This window comes from Pongo abelii, chromosome 9 (genome assembly GCF_028885655.2).
Source record: "Pongo abelii isolate AG06213 chromosome 9, NHGRI_mPonAbe1-v2.0_pri, whole genome shotgun sequence".
NCBI classification, from domain to species: Eukaryota; Metazoa; Chordata; class Mammalia; order Primates; family Hominidae; genus Pongo; species Pongo abelii.
Window position 1 is genome coordinate 68853632 of NC_071994.2, and position 21248 is coordinate 68874879.

General features: G+C 36.4%; 1 protein-coding gene across 21 annotated transcripts in view; it reads left to right on the forward strand.

The window, feature by feature from the left end:
- The window catches only part of STK33 (serine/threonine kinase 33), a 224258-nt gene that overhangs the window by 144390 nt on the left and 58620 nt on the right, over positions 1-21248 (forward strand). For all 21 annotated transcript variants that reach the window (XM_054524735.1, XM_054524731.1, XM_024255223.2 and 18 more), the window contains 2 exons: positions 2774-2886; positions 3338-3423. In XM_054524735.1, the coding sequence (XP_054380710.1) occupies positions 2774-2886; positions 3338-3423 (199 nt within the window). The remainder of the gene's footprint in view (positions 1-2773; positions 2887-3337; positions 3424-21248) is intronic.

A 21248-nucleotide genomic window follows, 5' to 3' on the forward strand; every position in this document is an offset into this window, starting at 1 on the left:
ATAAAGTATAAAAGTATTCAAAAAGTTTTTGATCATCTTTTTGTGCTGATTAAAATCATAGTGCAAAAATTCTGAGCCTTAGTCTTTAATTAAAATATAACTTTTAAATTAGTCTTTTATACTCTCAAGACTTCCTAGAAACCATGAGTCAAACATCCTATATATAATCTAATATTATGCAATTCATGTAGTGTTTGCTGCCTTCTTAGTTTGAACTTGGTGTTAAGGAAAGTGAATGTATTGTATCTTAAACATGTTTCTCTTTCTTAGAAATATAATTTTAATTTTTCTGCTTCAGAGTGTGACTGCATATCATCATAATGACGTTGTCTTCTCTTTACAGTAGACTCTTACTTAGCTAATCAGTGCCTATTCATTAATCTGTCTGAGCCCAATGGTGTTATAATTTCCTTAATCAAGAGCACAAACATATTACCTTCTCCAGGGGGTTTATTTTCTTGTTTATCAGTTACCTCTGATTCATTTCTGTTTAATCAGATGGTGATAACATACTTTCTCAAGGTGAAATTAGCATAAGTAAATATTCTTTGTAGTTATTGTCCTCTGCTGTTTTGATTTCTATGAATGCAACAAAATAGTAGGAAGACTTTAAGAGACATTTTTCATGTCTTGGATTTCCTTTTCTGGATGTGCAGGAAATTGCTGTCATAAAATTTTGTATGCTGCTGATTGACCAACCATTAGATACATTTTTATGTAAGTAAAATTGCAAAGAACAGAAAAAAAGTGAATTTTTTAAGATGTAGCCCTTAAGCTATAGTTGCATGCTAGTCAGGCAATGCAGCGGCAGCTAAGAAATTGGTGGATGTGCCGTATCACTGGTTGATAACAGGCTCAATGAACTAGGCCTTTGCTGGCCTGCACTGTTTTAATAGATAGTAATTGTCCAGAAGGCCATTTTTTCTGGCTATTTTGTTTTCCATAGCTTTTTAAATTGCATTATAAACTAAACAATAGCAAGGCAAATAGGATGAGACAGAGGAAATCAGAATGAGCTAGAGAGATAAAAAGTATTAAAATAAGAGTTTGCAGAACAATATGATACTGATAAATACTTAGCAAGAACCTATTGGTAAATGAAAAAGCTCTATTGTCCGGTCTAGTTTGATAAACCACTAGGATGAAAGCAACTTTTCCCCCCACAAAAGTCATCATAATCATCATCATTACTATGAAAAAATCAAATTTTGACTTATTCAGAAAATGTTCATGAGTTAGATTTTTAAATAATTAAAGAAAAATATAAAGAAAATTAGTAAAAATGTAACTGTTAAAAGATGTAGAGATTATTATACTTATGTACAGTGTAGACCAGCAGTTTGGGAAGTCTAATGAAATTATGCCATTTTATTCTTTCATCAATGAAGTATAAAAATATATTCCTGAGAGTTGAAGAATAGACACAGAGTTGCCCCTGTGATGAATCTAATTTCATCTGTCTGGTTGTCATTGGACAAATCTGGTTGTTATCTATAGGATTGCCCTCAGATGTTGGAGTTGACAGTAATGAGGATGGCTGACATTTGTTGATACTGTGTTATGAAGACTTGAACTCAGGTTTTAAGCTTGTTCTTGTAGTTTTGACCTAGATCACTTATTGAAGTAATAGCTTTATAGGCTTGCCATGTTCTGTTAAGAGTCTAAAGGTACATTGTTTCTGTATTACAGAATGTGAAAACAAGCCCATGTTTACTTTATACACACTGCTCATGGTTTTACTGATGTTGGTCATTATGTATACTTAGCTTTCACCCTTTCAGGCCGAAGGGTCAAATTATTGTCTGATTTTTCCACATTCAGACCCTTTTCATTTCATATACAATTTTTGAAGAGTTGTGTCCATTTTAATGGCTTTTTGGCGTTGACTTAGATCCTATAGAAATTCCCAGGGTTAGGGCTGGGCGCGTTGACTCATGCCTGTAATCTCAGTACTTTGGGAGGCCAAGGCAGGTGGATAACTTGAGGTCAGAAGTTCGAGGCCAGCCTGGCCAACATGGTGAAACCCTATCTCTACTAAAAATACAAAAATTAGCCGGGCGAGGTGGCGCGTGCCTGTAATCCCTGCTACTCGGGAGGCTGAGGCAGGAAAATGACTTGAATCCAGGAGGCGGAGGTTGCAGTGAGCCGAGATTGCACCACTGCATTTCAGCCTGGGAGACAGAGTGAGACTCCATCTCAAAAAATAAAAAGAAGAAATTCCCAGGGGTAGTCTTGGTTTATTTTTGTTATTACTAACATTTGTATAGTATTTTACTATGGATAAAAGCCTTAGGTGGTCATTAGACTTTGGTAACTAGTTAGACCCTGATAACTCATTGTATTTTTCAGTTGAGTCAGTTGGCATTATGTTCCTTAAGGTATTACCTTCCTGTTGCTCACTCTAAAGTTACCTGCTTTATTAGCTACCACTATTATTGTACACTTACACTCACCTTCCCGTATTTTAACCCCATTTAAGCTTAGTGTTTCCCCACCTGCAAGAGCTTTGGGTCATTTGCTGATCTGGAGGTTTCAGTGTATTCTTGCATACTTCCTCTACCAGATCCTTCCTCTCAGTGTTGAAATAAAAGCCTAGCACTGATCTTGGAAAACCCTGTTGTTTCCATTTTTACTTCCAGGGAGGTACCCATCTCTTCCCATCCTTTCCTTAAATATGAAGCAACACTACTTCCAAGTCCTATGGAAACTTAATTTTAATAGCCTTATTTTTATTATTTAAAAAATTTAAACAAAGTGATTGCCTTTGTTGCAGATTATGTGGAGAACCACCCTTTTTGGCAAGCTCAGAAGAGAAGCTTTTTGAGTTAATAAGAAAAGGAGAACTACATTTTGAAAATCCAGTCTGGAATTCCATAAGTGACTGTGGTAAGTATAGATGCATTATTATTTACTAAAGCTAATATAAGTAACATAAGAAAGTTGGCCAATGGTTAAAATGTTTTAAATCTCTGTTTAGTCATTAAATTTACTTGTGGAAATGAACACTATTTGCTTGTGGAAATAGCGTATCTTCACTGTGATTGTTCATCATCAAAACTTTCAAAAACGGAAAATACATTGTAAAAGTTAAAGAGGAAATTTGCTGATCATCTAGCTAATGTTTACTATAGACCATTAAACTAGGTAATCCAGGCAATAAAACTTCACTTTAGGCTTTAAACTATATTTATTAGGCATTTATACTGATGATTTTTATTGTATACTTGGCATCTTTCTTTCCTGTTATACTGACCTAATCCTAAAAAATTGTAAAATGTATGCTACTAATTGTAGTTAAAATAAATAAGATTTTTCAGGATTTTTTTCTTATTTTTAGCTAAAAGTGTTTTGAAACAACTTATGAAAGTAGATCCTGCTCACAGAATCACAGCTAAGGAACTACTAGATAACCAGTGGTTAACAGTAAGTTACAATATTACTTTTTTCTTTCTGACATGCTACCATTACTCATTTCTTTTTATTTTGTCTTGGAGTTTTCTGTATAGTCTTAAAACAGTCAATTAGTTTGATTTTCTGTCAAATTAAAAAAACATTGAGTCTTGACAAACTTCTGAAAATGGACATTTTCAAACTGTTAGAACTGTTGTCACAGTTGTTTATATATATTTGTAGAGGTTTAAATGATCTTTGCTCAGTGTCATGAAAGTATCATGTCCAATAGAACAGAGCTGAAAAATGTCCAATATTATAGCTGTGGAAAATTGAAACAGTCTGTATAGTTCAGTGATGTAAAACACTGGAACCGCTCACCTCTCTTTCAACTCTTGGGGTGTAGAAAATCTTTGGGGACTCAGAAAAGCCATGATCTCCAAACAGCGGCAGTTTCCTGGTTTGGAATTTTATTTATTTACATATTGTTTTCTGCCATTGGACTAATGCTTCAAGCACAGACCTTGTGTCTTACTGATCTTCGTATCCCTGCACCCGAACATTACCTGGTCACAGCAGGAACTTTGGAAAAGGCTACTGCTTATCCCTCAATATTTATTCCTCTCCTTCTATAATAAGGATTCTGACTTTTAGTTGGAAACATCGCTGTCCAGTTAGAAGGCTCTTCCCCAGTGTTCTTTGCTAGTTATGGTGATGGTCAGTGAGATGCAAGTCGAAGTGGGTGCAATTTCTGGGAAGTGTCCTTAGATGGAGCTGATATGGCATTTCTTATGTCCTTCCTCTTTCCTGGTAGACGCAGATGTGAGTTTGAGTAGCCATATTAGATTATAAAGTGAAATCTGGAAATGGCAGAGCAACAAGATGCAAGGAACCATAATGGTAGCTCACAGAGCTGCCATGTCAATCCTTCACTGCCTACCTCCAGAATTTTTTATATGAACTGGAAACAGACTTCTGTCAGCTTTAATATATAGTGTGCAGCTGGACCTAATTTCAATTAATACAATACTCAAACAATTGCTGAATGAGTGAATGATTCAGTAAGTGGATAGGTCTTTAGGTATCTCAGAAATTTTTCTGAGAACTGAGATTAGAAATTATTAGAGATACATGGGAATATTACTAGAGAGTATTCATCTATTAAAAATTATAGATCTATTATTTGCTAGATACTGTGTTAGGTATTGGGGATACATGATATAATTACATTTAAAATGTAAATTAGCATATGATAATATTCTTTTTTTTTTGAGACGGAGTCTCGCTCTGTCGCCAAGCTGGAGTGCAGTGGTACAATCTCGGCTCACTGCAACTTCTGCCTCCTGGGTTCAAGCGATTCTCCTGCCTCAGCCTCCTGAGTAGCTAGGACTAAAGGCATGCACCACCACGCCCAGCAAATTTTTGTATTTTTAGTAGACACAGCTGATAATATTCTTAAAAGATCACTATGACTATTGGGGTTGGGGGGAGTGGCTTGGAAATAGGGAATTAGATAGATGTTGAAGTAGTACTGTTGAGAGATAATAGTGACTTGGATAGGGTGGTAGCAATAGAGATGAAGAGAAAAACATGAGATATATTTTAGAAGTATAATTGATAGGATTTGATGATGGATTAGATGAAGAATGAGGATAAGAGAGGAAATAAGGATGACATCTAGATTTTATTCTAACAACTGGTTGGATGTTGGTGTCCTTTACTGAGATATGGAAGACTGTAGGAGAAATAGATTTATTTCTGGGATACGGATGGTGAATCAAGGGTTCTATATTAGATAGGATCAGTTTGCAATGCTTATGTGGCATCCAAGTGGCGATATCAAACAGATAATTGAATATATGAGTTTGAAACTGGAAAGATTTAAGATGAAGATATAAATTTGAGAATCATGAGTATACAAACACCACATAAAGCCACTGGGCTGAAGAGATAAATAAGGAAGGAAATACAGATAGAGAGAAGAGGCCCCAACAACATGTCTTTAGGCACTAAAACATTAAGAACCTCAGATAAATTTAGATACATAAATATATAGTGATATCACTCTCCTTTTAAATTATCTAATTTTCCTTTGGCAATTTCTAATCATTTCTTTGAATAACATTTTTTTTTCTTTAAGGGCTAAAAATAGCCTTCACCCAAGAATGAATTATATTTGCCCTCTTCCATGAATGTGTTGCTCTCTCAAAGGATTCTGTGCAATAATTATTTCTGGCCTAAAGTAATTGTGCAAATGAGTTAGCAGCTAGATCACTGCAGAACTATATTGAGTAGGTTTGTAGTACAGCAAAATAAACTGTAAAACAGATGGTGTGCCTTAGAAATTTCTCTCTTTTCAGCATCACACAACGTTCGGGTTGGGCCATTTAATTATTTGTTTTCTAATTAGCACAACTTTATTTCTGGCTTTGGTCATTTTTCTAGTAGTCTCCATTTTTGAGCCTCTGTAACATTTGTCTCTATGAAGTCTTTGCCAAATGGATAGAGAAGTGACAGATATTGTGTACTATATCGGATTGTCCTAAGGAATTCAGTGGATGAAATTTAGAATACTGGCATTTTACAAACTTCTGAAAGGCAAAACTCTTCTTAAGCACTTGAAGTCTTACTTTTTGTGATTCATATCCCCTGTTTGAAGTAGTCTAAAGAAAATATGTAGTTCTCTCAGCGCCCTGCTGCTTTATAACCAGAGCTTACCTTTTGTAATACCTAACACATAGTAACATTTTTCTATAAAAAGTTTCTATGGTTTAGCCTACGTACTGTGCATTTTGAAAAGTGGTAAATATCTGAAAAGTATTCTAAGAAAAATAACTATTTCTCTTGTACATTTAAGAGAATGGAATTTCAAATAAACACATAAATATTGTCATCCTGATTTAAAAAGTCAGAGGTTAGATGTAAGGAAAAATACCCAATAAATGACTTTCTTGCAAAGGAAGAGTTGACTCTAATGGCTGGGAGTATGCCGGTTGTTTTCTTTCATTCATTTCTTCCTTGTTTCCTTTTACTGTCAACTGTGGTTCAGGAGTTAATTGCTTCTTATTAGGTAATTGCCTTGGTATTCCTTCAAGTCTGCTAGTGACAAATAACACCAAGAATTTACGTTTTTTAACAAGTTTCTCAGGTATTTCTTCTGCCCACTTATGTTTAAAAGTCACTGCTATAAATTAAGGAAGTCAGTTTTTCTTTTATTTCTTGCCATAATGTAGTTTGAGCTTTAATGGTATTCAAACATTAATTCCTTCAACACATTGTGTGCATGCACGTGTGCCCCTACCAGGTACTAGTGCTAGGTATAAAATATAGTTAAAGCCACATAAGACATGGTCTCTGACATAAGGAACTTACAATTTAGTAAGGAAAACAACCTATGTATAAGATTGAATGCAAGGAAGAAAATGATAAATGACTTAAGAAATTACAAAATGACCAGAGGTATGGAGGCAAGCAAGTATGAAGTCAGAAAGTTTAATTTGACTGGCAGATAAGAAGCTTGAAGGAAAGAAGTGAGAAATGAGACCAGAAAAGGAAAGAAAATTGTGAGACTAAGAAAAAAAAGAAAATTATGAGTGGACTTGAACCAGGGTTATAATTTTAACTTCATTCCATAGGTAGTAAAGAACAGTTGTATGCTCTTAAAGAAATTATTAATATTGTTAAAGTGCATCAGTCTTGCCAGATGGCTTATTTTAAATAGGACATCAATCACTCAAATGTCTATACTGATTGTTACAAATATCATTTTATTTAATCCATCAGGTATTAGAGGGGTACAAAGATGAATAAAACAGTTCCTCTCCTTCAGTAATTAATTTACCACAAGTAAGTCTGTTCTTTGCTTTATAGTCACAACCTTGCAAAAGCACTTTGTAATCAAGGTGTAGGGACTAATTTCAGAACAGTCTTTCCTAATGTATGAACAGGGTCTTTGTTCATTGATTTATGTATTGTTATTTGGGTTTTGATCATTGGCTTTTGACCTTTAGCTTTAACATATATACTCTATATAAGAGGATGGAAATTTTCTGTTACCTAACTGTTGGCTGTTATTTTTTCCTTCTGTATATTTTCATCCTAAATATGTTAACTCTTACCTTTATTTTACTATATGTAGTTATTCATACATTCTGAATTATCTTATGTATATCAATATATTTTTGAGTCTCTAATGAAGCTTTCTATAAAAATTATGTTAAGGAGGCTGGGTGCGGTGGGTCACGCTTGTAATCCCAGCACTTTGGGAGGCCGAGGCAGGCGGATCACAAGGTCAGGAGTTTGCGATCAGCTTGGCCAATATGGTGAAACCCCATGTCTACTAAAAATACAAAAATTAGCCACGCGTGGTGGCGGGTGCTGGTAGTCCCAGCTACTTGGGAGGCTGAGGCAGAAGAATTGCTTGAACCCAGGAGGTGGAGGTTGCAGTGAGCCAAGATCGTGCCACTGCACTCCAGCCTGGGCAACAGAGCAAGACTCCATCTAAAAAAAAAAAAAAAATTATGTTAAGGAAAAGCTCATGAGCCAGGACACTTGGGGATGTACTCAGTATTCAATTATTGGTATATACTCAATAATTCAACAAATATTTATTGGATAACTACTATGTGCTTTGGAGGACACAAGGATCAGTCTGGCATGGTCCCTGCCCACAGGTTGCCCACAGCCTAGTAGAGGGTTTAAAACAAAAACACGGGCAGAGAATGATAGATCAACAAGGATGTAAATGTACTACAACAACTACTTGAAGTACTAAACATGGAAAGGAACAACCGGTACCAGCCACTGCAAAATCATGCCAAATTGTAAAGACCATCGAGGCTAGGAAGAAACTGCATCAACTAACGAGCAAAATAAACAGCTAACATCATAATGACAGGATCAAATTCACACATAACAATATTAACTTTAAATGTAAATGGACTAAATGCTCCAATTAAAAGACACAGACTGGCAAATTGGATAAAGAGTCAAGACCCATCAGTGTGCTGTATTCAGGAAACCCATCTCACGTGCCAAGACACACATAGGCTCAAAATGAAGGGAGGGAGGAAGATCTACCAAGCAAATGGAAAACAAAAAAAGGCAGGGGTTGCAATCCTAGTCTCTGATAAAACAGATTTTAAACCAACAAAGATCAAAAGAGACAAAGAAGGCCATTACATAATGGTAAAGGGATCAATTCAACAAGAGGAGCTAACTATCCTAAATATATATGCACCCAATACAGGAGCACCCAGATTCATAAAGCAAGTCCTGAGTGACCTACAAAGAGACTTAGACTCCCATACAATAATAATGGGAGACTTTAACACCCCACTGTCAACATTAGACAGATCCATGAGACAGAAAGTTAACAAGGATACCCAGGAATTGAACTCAGCTCTGCACCAAGCGGACCTAATAGACATCTACAGAACTCTCCACCCCAAATCAACAGAATACACATTTTTTTCAGCACCACACCACACCTATTCCAAAATTGATCACATGGTTGGAAGTAAAGCTCTCCTCAGCAAATGTAAAAGAACAGAAATGATAACAAACTGTCTCTCAGACCACAGAGCAATCAAACTAGAACTCAGGATTAAGAAACTCACTCAAAACCGTACAACTACATGGAAACTGAACAACCTGCTCCTGAAATACTACTGGGTACATAACGAAATGAAGGCAGAAATAAAGATGTTCTTTGAAACCAATGAGAACAAAGACACAACATACCAGAATCTCTGGGACACATTCAAAGCAGTGTGTAGGGGGAAATTTATAGCACTAAATGCCCACAAGAGAAAGCAGGAAAGATCCAAAATTGACACCCTAACATCACAATTAAAAGAACTAGAAAAACAAAAGCAAACACATTCAAAAGCTAGCAGAAGGCAAGAAATAACGAAAATTAGAGCAGAACTGAAGGAAATAGAGACACAAAAAACCCTTCAAAAAATTAATCCAGGAGCTGGTTTTTTGAAAGGATCAACAAAATTGATAGACTGCTAGTAAGATTGATAAAGAAGACAAGAGAGAAGAATCAAATAGACACAATAAAAAATGATAAAGGGGATATCACCACCGATCCCACAGAAATACAAACTACCATCAGAGAATACTACAGACACCTCTACGCAAATAAACTAGAAAATCTAGAAGAAATGGATAAATTCCTCGACACATACACCCTCCCAAGACTAAACCAGGAAGAAGTTGAATCTCTGAATAGACCAATAACAGCTCTGAAATTGTGGCAATAATCAATAGCTTACCAACCAAAAAGAGTCCAGGACCAGATGGATTCACAGCCGAATTCTACCAGAGGTACAAGGAGAAACTGGTACCATTCCTTCTGAAACTATTCCAATGAATAGAAAAAGAGGGAATCCTCCCTAACTCATTTTATGAAGCCAGCATCATCCTGATACCAAAGTCGGGCAGAGACACAACCAAAAAAGAGAATTTTAGATCAATATCCTTGATGAACATTGATGCAAAAATCCTCAATAACATACTGGCAAACCGAATCCAGCAGCACATCAAAAAGCTTATCCACCATGATCAAGTGGGCTTCATCCCTGGGATGCAAGGCTGGTTTAATATACGCAAATCAATAAATGTAATCCACCATATAAACAGAACCAAAGACTAAAACCACATGATTATCTCAATAGATGTGGAAAAGGCCTTTGACAAAATTCAACAACCCTTCATGCTAAAAACTCTCAATAAATTAGGTATTGATGAGATGTATCTCAAAATAATAAGAGCTATCTATGACAAACCCACAGCCAATATCATACTGAATGGGCAAAAGCTGGAAGCATTCCCTTTGAAAACTGGCACAAGACAGGGATGCCCTCTCTCACCACTCCTATTCAACATAGTGTTGGAAGTTCTGGCCAGGGCAATCAGGCAGGAGAAGGAAATCAAGGGTATTCGATTAGGAAAAGAGGAAGTCAAATTGTCCCTGTTTGCAGATGACATGATTGTATATCTAGAAAACCCCATCATCTCAGCCCAAAATCTCCTTAAGCTGATAAGCAACTTCAGCAAAGTCTCAGGATACAAAATCAATGTACAAAAATCACAAGCATTCTTATACACCAATAACGGACAAACAGAGAGCCAAATCATGAGTGAGTTCCCATTCACAATTGCTTCAAAGAGAATAAAATACCTAGGAATCCAACTTACAACGGACGTGAAGGACCTCTTCAAGGAGAACTACAAACCACTGTTCAATGAAATAAAAGAGGATACAAAGAAATGGAAGAGCATTCCATGCTCATGGGTAGGAAGAATCAATATTGTGAAAATGGCCATACTACCCAAGGTAATTTATAGATTCAATGCCATCCCCATCAAGCTACCAATGACTTTCTCACAGAATTGGAAAAAACTACTTTAAAGTTCATATGGAACCAAAAAAGAGCCCGCATCGCCAAGTCAATCCTAAGCCAAAAGAACAAAGCTGGAGGCATCATGCTACCTGACTTCAAACTCTACTACAAGGCTACAGTAACCAAAACAGCATGGTACTGGTACCAAAACAGAGATATAAATCAATGGAACAGAACAGAGCCCTCAGAAATAACGCCGCATATCTACAACTATCTGATCTTTGACAAACCTGAGAAAAACAAGCAATGGGGAAAGGATTCCCTATTTAATAAATGGTGCTGGAAAAACTGGCTAGCCACATGTAGAAAGCTGAAACTGGATCCCTTCCTTATACCTTATACAAAAATTAATTCAAGATGGATTAAAGACTTAAATGTTAGACCTAAAACCATAAAAACCCTAGAAGAAAACCTAGGCATTACCATTCAGGACATAGGCATGGGCAAGGACTTCATGTCTAAAACACCAAAAGCAATGGCAACAAAAGCCAAAATTGACAAATGGGATCTAATTAAACTAAAGAGCTTCTGCACGGCAAAAAAAACTACCATCAGAGTGAATAGGCAACCTACAAAATGGGAGAAAATTTTCGCAACCTACTCATCTGACAAAGGGCTAATATCCAGAATCTGCAATGAACTCCAACAAATTTACAGGAAAAAAACAAACAACCCCATCAAAAAGTGGGCGGAGGACATGAACAGACACTTCTCAAAAGAAGACATTTATGCAGCCAAAAGACACATGAAAAAATGCTCATCATCACTGGCCATCAGAGAAATGCAAATCAAAACCACAATGAGATACCATCTCACACCAGTTAGAATGGCGATCATTAGAAAGTCAGGAAACAACAGGTGCTGGAGAGGATGTGGAGAAACAGGAACACTTTTACACTGTTGGTGGGACTGTAAACTAGTTCAACCATTGTGGAAGTCAGTGTGGCGATTCCTCAGGGATCTAGAACTAGAAATACCATTTGACCCAGCCATCCCATTACTGGGTATATACCCAAAGGACTATAAATCATGCTGCTATAAAGACACATGCACACGTATGTTTATTGCGGCACTATTCACAATAGCAAAGACTTGGAACCAAGCCAAATGTCCATCAATGATAGACTGGATTAAGAAAATGTGGCACATATACCCCATGGAATACTGTGCAGCCATAAAAAATGATGAGTTCATGTCCTTTTTAGGGACACGGATGAAATTGGAAATCATTCTCAGCAAACTATCGCAAGGACAAAAAACCAAATGCCACATGTTCTCACTCATAGGTGGGAATTGAACAATGAGAACACATGGACACAGGAAGGGGAACATCACACTCTGGGGACTGTTGTGGGGTGGGGGGAGGGGAGAGGAATAGCGTTAGGAGATATACCTAATGCTAAATGACGAGTTAATGGGTGCTGCACACCAGCATGGCACATGTATACATATGTAACTAACCTGTACATTGTGCACATGTACCCTAAAACTTAAAGTATAATAATAATAAAAAATAAATAAATAAATAAATAAACTTCCAAGAAGGGAGCTGTTATTCTTTTAAGCAAGCTTGTCCAACCCACAGCCCAGCACAAACTCGTAAACTTTCTTAAAACTTTATGAGATTTATTATTATTATTTTTCTTTTTTTTGCTCTTCAGCTGTCGTTAGTGTTAGTGTATTTTATGTGTGGCCTACAACAATTCTTCTTCCAGTGTGGCCCAGGGAAGCCAAAAGATTGGACACCGCTCTGCTTCAGGAGATTATAAAAATTACTTAAGGGTGGAGGTAATATGTGATCTGGCTTTTAAAAAAGTGGGTAAAAATAGAAATTCATGTAGGAGTCAGGGTAAGGAAGGTAAGAGAATTCTAGATAGAAATAACTTTTCAAAGGCATAAAGATAGAAAAAATATGAAGTATATTCAGAGAATAATTTGTAGTTCCTTTTTTTTCTATAACCACAGAAGGCATGTAGGAGAGTAGTGGGAAATTAGGTTGAAAAGGAAGGTTAGAGCTATTTTGCTCTAGACCCTAAGAGTTTACATTTGATTCATTTGGCAATGACTTACTACTGAAAGGCACTCAAGTGCCATGATTGCTGCTGTGCTTGTGTGAGTTTTTCTCTTTTGTCCCTCTCACCCTTGGAGCGTTATGTGAGTGGACTTGGATCAGGTCTGTGGGCTAGAGATAGTGACTAGATTCTGAGGGAAGAACTCGAATTGGAGTATCTTGCCTGAGATAGTCTGAATCTCAGATAGTTGAATCTAGGAAGAGCCCTAGGAATGAATTGGAGTTGAAGGTCTTGAGGGCGCCCATATACACAGGTGGTGGCTAAAGGGTGGAGGCAGGTTCTTAACGAGGAGGTGAACCAAGAGTCAGGAGTTAAATAGAAACAAGATGAGTATTGGAACAGGTTGGGAACAAGTAGCCAAGTGTTTGAGACTCTATCAGTTAGTGGGTTGGTGGATGCATTGTTTGCCAGGACAGACAGAACTTCAGTAAGAATTATCTGGCAACAGTGTGTGATATGGTTGTCATGGTGGCAAGCAGAAACCGGAGAACTGAAGTAGGACTGGGATAAGATAATGAAGACTGGAACTAGGGCAGTGAGTGGGAACAGACAAGAGAGGAGAAAGAAGACCTGAGAAAGAAAACATAATTTTGTAACTAAGTAGAAGTGTTAGGTAAGAGAGTAAGAGCAATCAAAACTGCTTCTTAGGTGACTAGAAAAATGGTATGAGACAAAATTAAAGTGTAGAAGTGCTGGTTTTGTAGATTGGAACAAGAATGAAGTGTTTTTGGAACAATCTGTTCAAACTTTTATGCTTGAATTATAACAAAAAAGGATTTTGAAAAATGACGAGTCTTCTCAGATATTTTTAGGTTGAACTTTAAAAATTTTCACCATAAATGTAATTAATTGCAAGGGATATAATTTCTCATATAAACATTTGTAATTAAAAATAAAGCTAATATCAGTTTTTTACCCATATGGGACATCCATCTCATTCATTTTTAGATATTTATGAACAAGTTCTTCTTTGACAGAAACTAGGTTATTCATTCTTCTCTTTGAATTTGTGTTTCTATTTTTCTATTCTACTTCTTCCACAGAATTTTATCCTAATGTAATAATATTTTTGCTTGAATGGATTTCATCAATCACCTATAATTTGTCTCATTTTACAAAAAAAGTTCAAATTTATATTTAAATTTTTTTTATTTCCTGGGACTCTAAGGCTCTATAATTTCTAAAAATTATTTAAGAATGACTTTTCATTATGATTATTATCAGTAGTATATAATTGATCAAGAGAACATGATTATAATTTTTTAGAATTACTAAACAAAACAATATTATATTGGAAATGCTTTAGTGGATGGATAGGGCTGCTTTCCCTCCCAATTAGTTCATTCATACATGATTGAATATTTCTATTGTTAGAATGAGACAATGTTCAGCAATATTGTATTGTTTTTAGTTTTTATAGACACTGAGAACCTTATATAAATAAGTGGATAGGAACGGAAGGAGTTTTGAGATAGTCGTGTCATGCAGTTCATCACAGCTGTTTGAGTTACGTTTCAAGACCACTCAGTGAAGGGCCTGCTGGAGGAGACGCTGGTTCCTGCCAAGATACTGTGTCTTCTCTGAAGATTAAACCTGAAGTAACTTTAGAGAGAAACCTCATGATACCAGGATTCAGAGAAGAGTGAGAAATCCCTGGGAAAATAAAGGGATAGCTTGAGCTGGTGTGGATAGTGGGTGAGGCTGCAGCCAAGGCAGGGAACTAAAATAGAAACACAAAACAACCCAGTTTCCCCTTTTTCCTCTTGTCATTTGCTTTGGGACACCAATGCTTACTTATCCCCTCACAAGGGTCTGAAGTAATAAAATCGGAGCAGCACTGAAGCCCTGCCTGAATGAGAAGCCAAGGAAAATGTGTGGGAATTAACTCGTTGCAGGCATTGACTTCTTACCTCTTGGCCTCCAAACTCTAGGACTGCTGGGTGATACTTTTGGTGTATTTTAGGAGTGCCTCCTCCTCAGATTATTTCTCCTGGCGGGAGGAGGTGGGTAAGTGTGAAACCCTGAACTGAGGAGTTGCTTAGTGGGGCAGGTTTTTGGTGTCTAAGTTTCTTCCCCATACTCTTCCTTGATCTCCCAAGGCCAAGAGCCGGGACTGGCTCTAGATCTATGCCTTGTCTTCTGGGGTGCCAATGCTTCCTGGGAAACAGGAGCTTAGAGAGGCCAAGTTTCAAACACCATTAGAAAAGAGCTTAGAATACACAGTCCTAGAATTTAAAAATTAACAAAGTGAACATACTAAGAGAGATAAGGGAAGATGTTGATAATATGAAGCAAGAATAAGAAATAAAAACAGAACCAAGTAGGTATGAAAAATATAATAGTTGAAATATAGAATGCAGTGATATACAACTAAAGAATGAATTTTAAAACTAGATGATCAGATTGTAGAACTTTATACAGAAGGAAGCAGGAGAGGATAAATAAGTTGAAAATATAAAAGAAAAGATATATGGGGTTAAAAGTAAAAGTGCCAAAATCCATCTAATAGGAGTCTCAGATTAAAAAAATAAAAAGGGGGAGGAGAAAATCTTTTGAGAAATAATGGGGATAAATTCATCAGAATTAAAGAAAGACCTTAGCTTTAAAGAGATGATAGACTACCCAATAAGAGAGAAGAAAAAAACTGAAAAATAGACATAATGAAATTTTAAAACATCAAAAAGAAAAATTCTAAAAGCTCCCAGAGAGAATGAGCAGATCATATAAAAAAGAACAAGAATCACATTGACATCCTACTTTTCAGCAGCAACATTGGATGCAAGAATAACTGGAGTAATATGTTAAATGTATTAAGGGAAAAAGAACTTTAAAGTTAAAATTTTATATCCATTCAAATTGTTATTCATATTAAAGGGAATGATTAAGTTATTTTCAAATATACAAGAGCTCAGAGGGTTTGCCACAAGAGTTAAAACACATGGTAGAAGTACTTACAGAGGAGGAAAAACAAATCCAGAAGATGCCACAAGAGCCATGTGCAGCAAGAGCCTTTAAATATCTTGGTAGAGTTTGCTGATATCAAAAAATACAAAAACAAAACACAAAACCAAAGAAGAAGAGAAAACATAATCATAATAATCCAGAATTAAAATTCATGATAATATCCACATGATGAGCACTGGGAAGGGGGCAAGGGCATGGGAGCAGCACATGAAAGTGTGCTAAAGAAGAATATGGAGGCATCAGATTTTTAAAGTAGGAAGGAATGAAAAACATATAAAGAGTGGGAGAAACTGAAATAACAATGATGTGGAAGGGGGCAGGGACTGAAAATTAATGATATCTAGCTTAACATTCCAGAATTTTAACAGAGTAAACCCAAATAAAGTAGTAGGAAAGATAAAACTAAGAGTGAAAATCAACTAAATAGAACACAAAGGTAAAATAGAAAAGATCAACAAGGTCAGTATTTGGTTCTTTGAAAAAACCAACAAAATAAATACATCTTTGGAAAAATTAAGACAGAAATAGAGAAAACAGGCTGGGTATGGTGGCTCATGCCTATAATCCCAGCACTTTGGGAGGCCAAGGTAGGTAGAGGAGGGCATAGTCCCTAGCTAGGGCTCCAACCCTGGGCATGTGCCCACAGACCCAGGTGAGGACAAGCATTTCTGTTTTCCTGCCTAAATGTTGCATTTTCCAAGACCACCCCAGCCTGCCATGCCCCCATCCTGGGCCTATAAAGACCCCGAGACCCTAGCAGGCAGACGCACAAGCAGCTGGACATCAAGAGTCACTCCGCGGCATAGAGCCGGCAGGCCTGCAAGCCATCCACCGGCAGAACAACACGGAGTTTGGCTGGGGCAGTTGGAGGAGAGCCCAGGCTGCTGAGCTGCCTGACTCCAGGGGAAAACCACCTTCCCACTCCATCTCCCTTCTGGCTCCCCATCCATCTGCTGAGAACCTCCACTCAATAAAACCTTGCACTCATTCTCCAAGCCCATGTGTGATCAGATTCTTCCAGTACACCAAAGCGAGAAACCCTGGGATACAGAAAGCCCTCTGTCCTTGTGATAAGGCAGGGAGTCTAACTGAACTGACTAACACAAGCCACCTATGGACAGCTAAACTAAAAGAACACCCTGTAACACACACCCACTGGGGCTTCGGGAGCTATAAACATTCACCTCTAGATGCTGCCCTGGAGTTGGAACCCCACATCTGCCCACCTGCATGCTCCCTCTAGAGGTTTGAGCAGCGGGACACAGAAGAAGCGAGCCACACCCCCCACTGCATGCCCTGCAAAGGGGATGAGGGAACTTTTCCCTTTTCAATAACAGGCTTAGATAGGAGAAACAAGTCCAAATACAGAAATAATTACAAGTACATTGGTTTAAAATACCTGTTTAAAGGTATATTGTCTAATTGAATTTTTAAAAAATCTAGCTCTCTACTGTTTATAAGAAGCATATTTGAAGCATAAAGACATGGAAATATTGAAACACAAAAATGGAAAAGGACATATCAGGCAAACACTAACAAAGAAAATCTGTATAATGGAATTAATACCAATTAAATATACCTTAACACTTACCAATGACTTTCTTCACAGAATTGGAAAAAACTACTTTAAAGTTCATATGGAACCAAAAAAGAGCCCACATTGCCAAGTCAATCCTAAGCCAAAAGAACAAAGCTGGAGGCATCATGCTACCTGACTTCAAACTATACTACAAGGCTGCAGTAACCAAAACAGCATGGTACTGGTATCAAAACAGAGATATAGACCAATGGAACAGAACAGAGCCCTCAGACATAATGCTGCATATCTACAACCATCTGATCTTTGACAAACCTGACAAAAACAAGAAATGGGGAAAGGATTCCCTGTTTAATAAATGGTGCTGGGAAAACTGGCTAGCCATATGTAGAAAACTGAAACTGAATCCCTTCCTTATACCTTATACAAAAATTAATTCAAGATGGATTAAAGACTTAAATGTTAGACCTAAAACCATAAAAACCCTAGAAGAAAACCTAGGCATTACCATTCAGGACATAAGCATGGGCAAGGACTTCATGTCTAAAACACCAAAAGCAATGGCAACAAAAGCCAAAATTGACAAATGGGATCTAATTAAACTAAACAGCTTCTGCACAGCAAAAGAAACTACCATCAGAGTGAACAGGCAACTTACAGAATGGGAGAACATTTTTGCAATCTACTCATCTGACAAAGGGCTAATATCCAGAATCTACAATGAACTCCAACAAATTTACAAGAAAAAAGCAAACAACCCCATCAAAAAGTGGGCGAAGGACATGAACAGACACTTCTCAAAAGAAGACATTTATGCAGCCAAAAGACACATGAAAAAATGCTCATCATCACTGGCCATCAGAGAAATGCAAATCAAAACCACAATGAGATACCATCTCACACCAGTTAGAATGGCAATCATTAAAAAGTCAGGAAACAACAGGTCCTGGAGAGGTTGTGGAGAAATAGGAACACTTTTACACTGTTGGTGGGACTGTAAACTAGTTCAACCATTGTGGAAGTCAGTGTGGCGATTCCTCAGGGATCTAGAACTAGAAATACCATTTGACCCAGTCATCCCATTACTGGGTATATACCCAAAGGACTATAAATCATGCTGCTATAAAGACACACGCACACGTATGTTTATTGCAGCATTATTCACAATAGCAAAGACTTGGAACCAACCCAAATGTCCAACAATGATAGACTGGATTAAGAAAATGTGGCACATATACACCATGGAATACTATGCAGCCATAAAAAATGATGAGTTCATGTCCTTTGTAGGGACATGGATGAAGCTGGAAACCATCATTCTCAGTAAACTATCGCAAGGACAAAAAACCAAATGCCGCATGTTCTCACTCATAGGTGGGAACTGAACAATGAGAACACATGGACACAGGAAGGGGAACATCACATACTGGGGCCTGTTGTGGGGTGGGAGGAGGGGGGAGGGATAGCATTAGGAGATATGCCTAATGCTAAATGATGAGTTAATGGGTGCAGCACACCAACATGGCACAGGTATACATATATAACTAACCTGCATGTTGTGCACATGTACCCTAAAACTTAAAGTATAATAAAAAAAAAACCTTAACACAAAGAAATCATCATTAAGGGATAGAGAAGGTCACTTTATAAGGATTAAAGATTCAACTCAAAAAGATTATATAGTAATTTTAATAATGTATGCAACTAATAAAATAACCTTAAATATATATAAAAAATTGACAACATTCATGGAGAAATTGGCAAATCCATTATAGTAGGAGATTGTAATGCACTTCTCTCAACTGCTGATATATGAAATAAAAAACAAAAATATATGGATGATTTTATTTTTTATTTATTTATTTATTTTTTGGATTATATTCATCTTTATACCAACATAGTTGTAATGTACATAATTTTTTATTTTTTTATTTTTTTATTTTTTTAAAATTTTTTTGTATTTATTGGTTTTCTGGTTATTTAGTCATAAACACTAAACTAAAAAATCAGCTTTCTCCTATTGTCAAGACTACTTTTCCCCAAAAATCTTTTTTTTTTTTTTTTTAAAAAAATAAATAAAATAAAATAAAATATGGATGATTTTAATAATATGACAAGCTTATTCTAGTAGACACATACACAGTTCTCTAATTAGAGAATGTACATGTTCTCAAGCACGTGAGGAATATTTACCAAAATTGGTCTTGTCCTAGACCGTGAAGCAAGGAAGCCTTAATAAAGTTAACACAGATCATGTTCTCTAATAATACGCAGTTAAAAGCCAGTAAACAACAAGATTAAATATCTGCATATACCTGGAAAATAAATCACATGCTTCTAAACAACTCATAAGTTAAAGAATAAACCATAATAAGAAAAAATTTAAATTCCTAGAACTGAATGATAATGAAAATACAACATACCAAAACTTGGAGGATACAGCAAACATGTACTTCAATAGAAGTTTAATATTTATATTAGAAAATGGGAAATACAGAAAATTAATGATATCTAACTAAAAATTTCAGAATTTTAACAGAGTAAAACCAAATACAGTAGTAGGAAAGATCAAACTAAGAGCAAAAATCAACTAAATAGAACACAAAGGTATAATAGAAAAGATCAACAAGGTCAATATTTGTTTCTTTGAAAAATAAATAAATCTTTGGTGAAATTAAAAAAGAAACAGAGAAAACAGGCTGGGCATGGTGGCTCATGCCTATAATCCCAGCACTTTGGGAGGCCAAGGCGGGTGAATTGCTTGAGTCCAGGAGTTTGAGACAAGCCTGGACAACATAGTGAGACCCTGTCCCTACAAAAAATTTAAAAAATCAGCTGGGCATGGTGGCCTGTGCCCGGCTGATTTTTAGTAGTAGTCCCAGCTACTCGAAAGGCTGAGGTGGGAGGATTACCTGAGTCTAGGAGAGTGGAGGCTGCAGTGACTCGTGATTATATTACTGCACTCCAGCCTGGGTGACAATGTGAGACCCTGTCTCAAAAAAAAAAAGAGAGAGAGCAAAAAATCTTACATATGGAAAAGGGAATATAGCCGTAGATAAAGGAGAGATTAGAAAGATAAGAGAATACTACTGGTAATACTACTAGGTGTATGCAAATACTTCTGCAAACTCAGTCAAAATGAAAAGAATTCTTTTCCTAGAAAAATATAGTTATACAAGACAGTCTTAATAAGTAGAAAACTTGAATTGTCTTGTAATAATTAAATAAACTGAAGCAATAGTTCAAAATCTTCTACAAGCAAAACACCAGGCCCAAATGATTTTAGAGTTCTACCATACTTTCATCTTAAACTTATAACTCTTCTTCTACCCCTCAAAAGAGAAAAATTTTCCTAATTTATCCTAAGACTATACCTTCTAAACTGCAGGATACAAAACTAGACCAAGACATTATGACAAAGGAAAACTATCCATTTCACTTACTAATATAGATATAAAACCTTAGACATACTATTAGCAAGTTGGATGCAGATGTTTATATTAACAGATAATATATCTTGGCCAATTTGAGTATCCCCAACAATACAATGATGAATTAATTTCAGAATCTGTAAGTATAAATCCCCACATTAATATATTAAAGGAAAAAATCATATGATCATTTCAGAGAAATCATTTGTAGTAAGACTCAACATATATTCATGATTAAAAAGGAAAGAAAACTTCCTTAACCTGATAAAATGTTGCAGAAAATATCATTCTGAGTAGGAAATGTGAAATGGATTTCTTTTAAAATAGAGAATAGTCAAGAAAGTCAGCTTTTTTTTCCTCCAACATTGCTGATCTTAGTCAACTGAAGACTAAAGTGAGACTTGAAAAACAGAAATAAGATTTATTATTTATAGTAATCTAC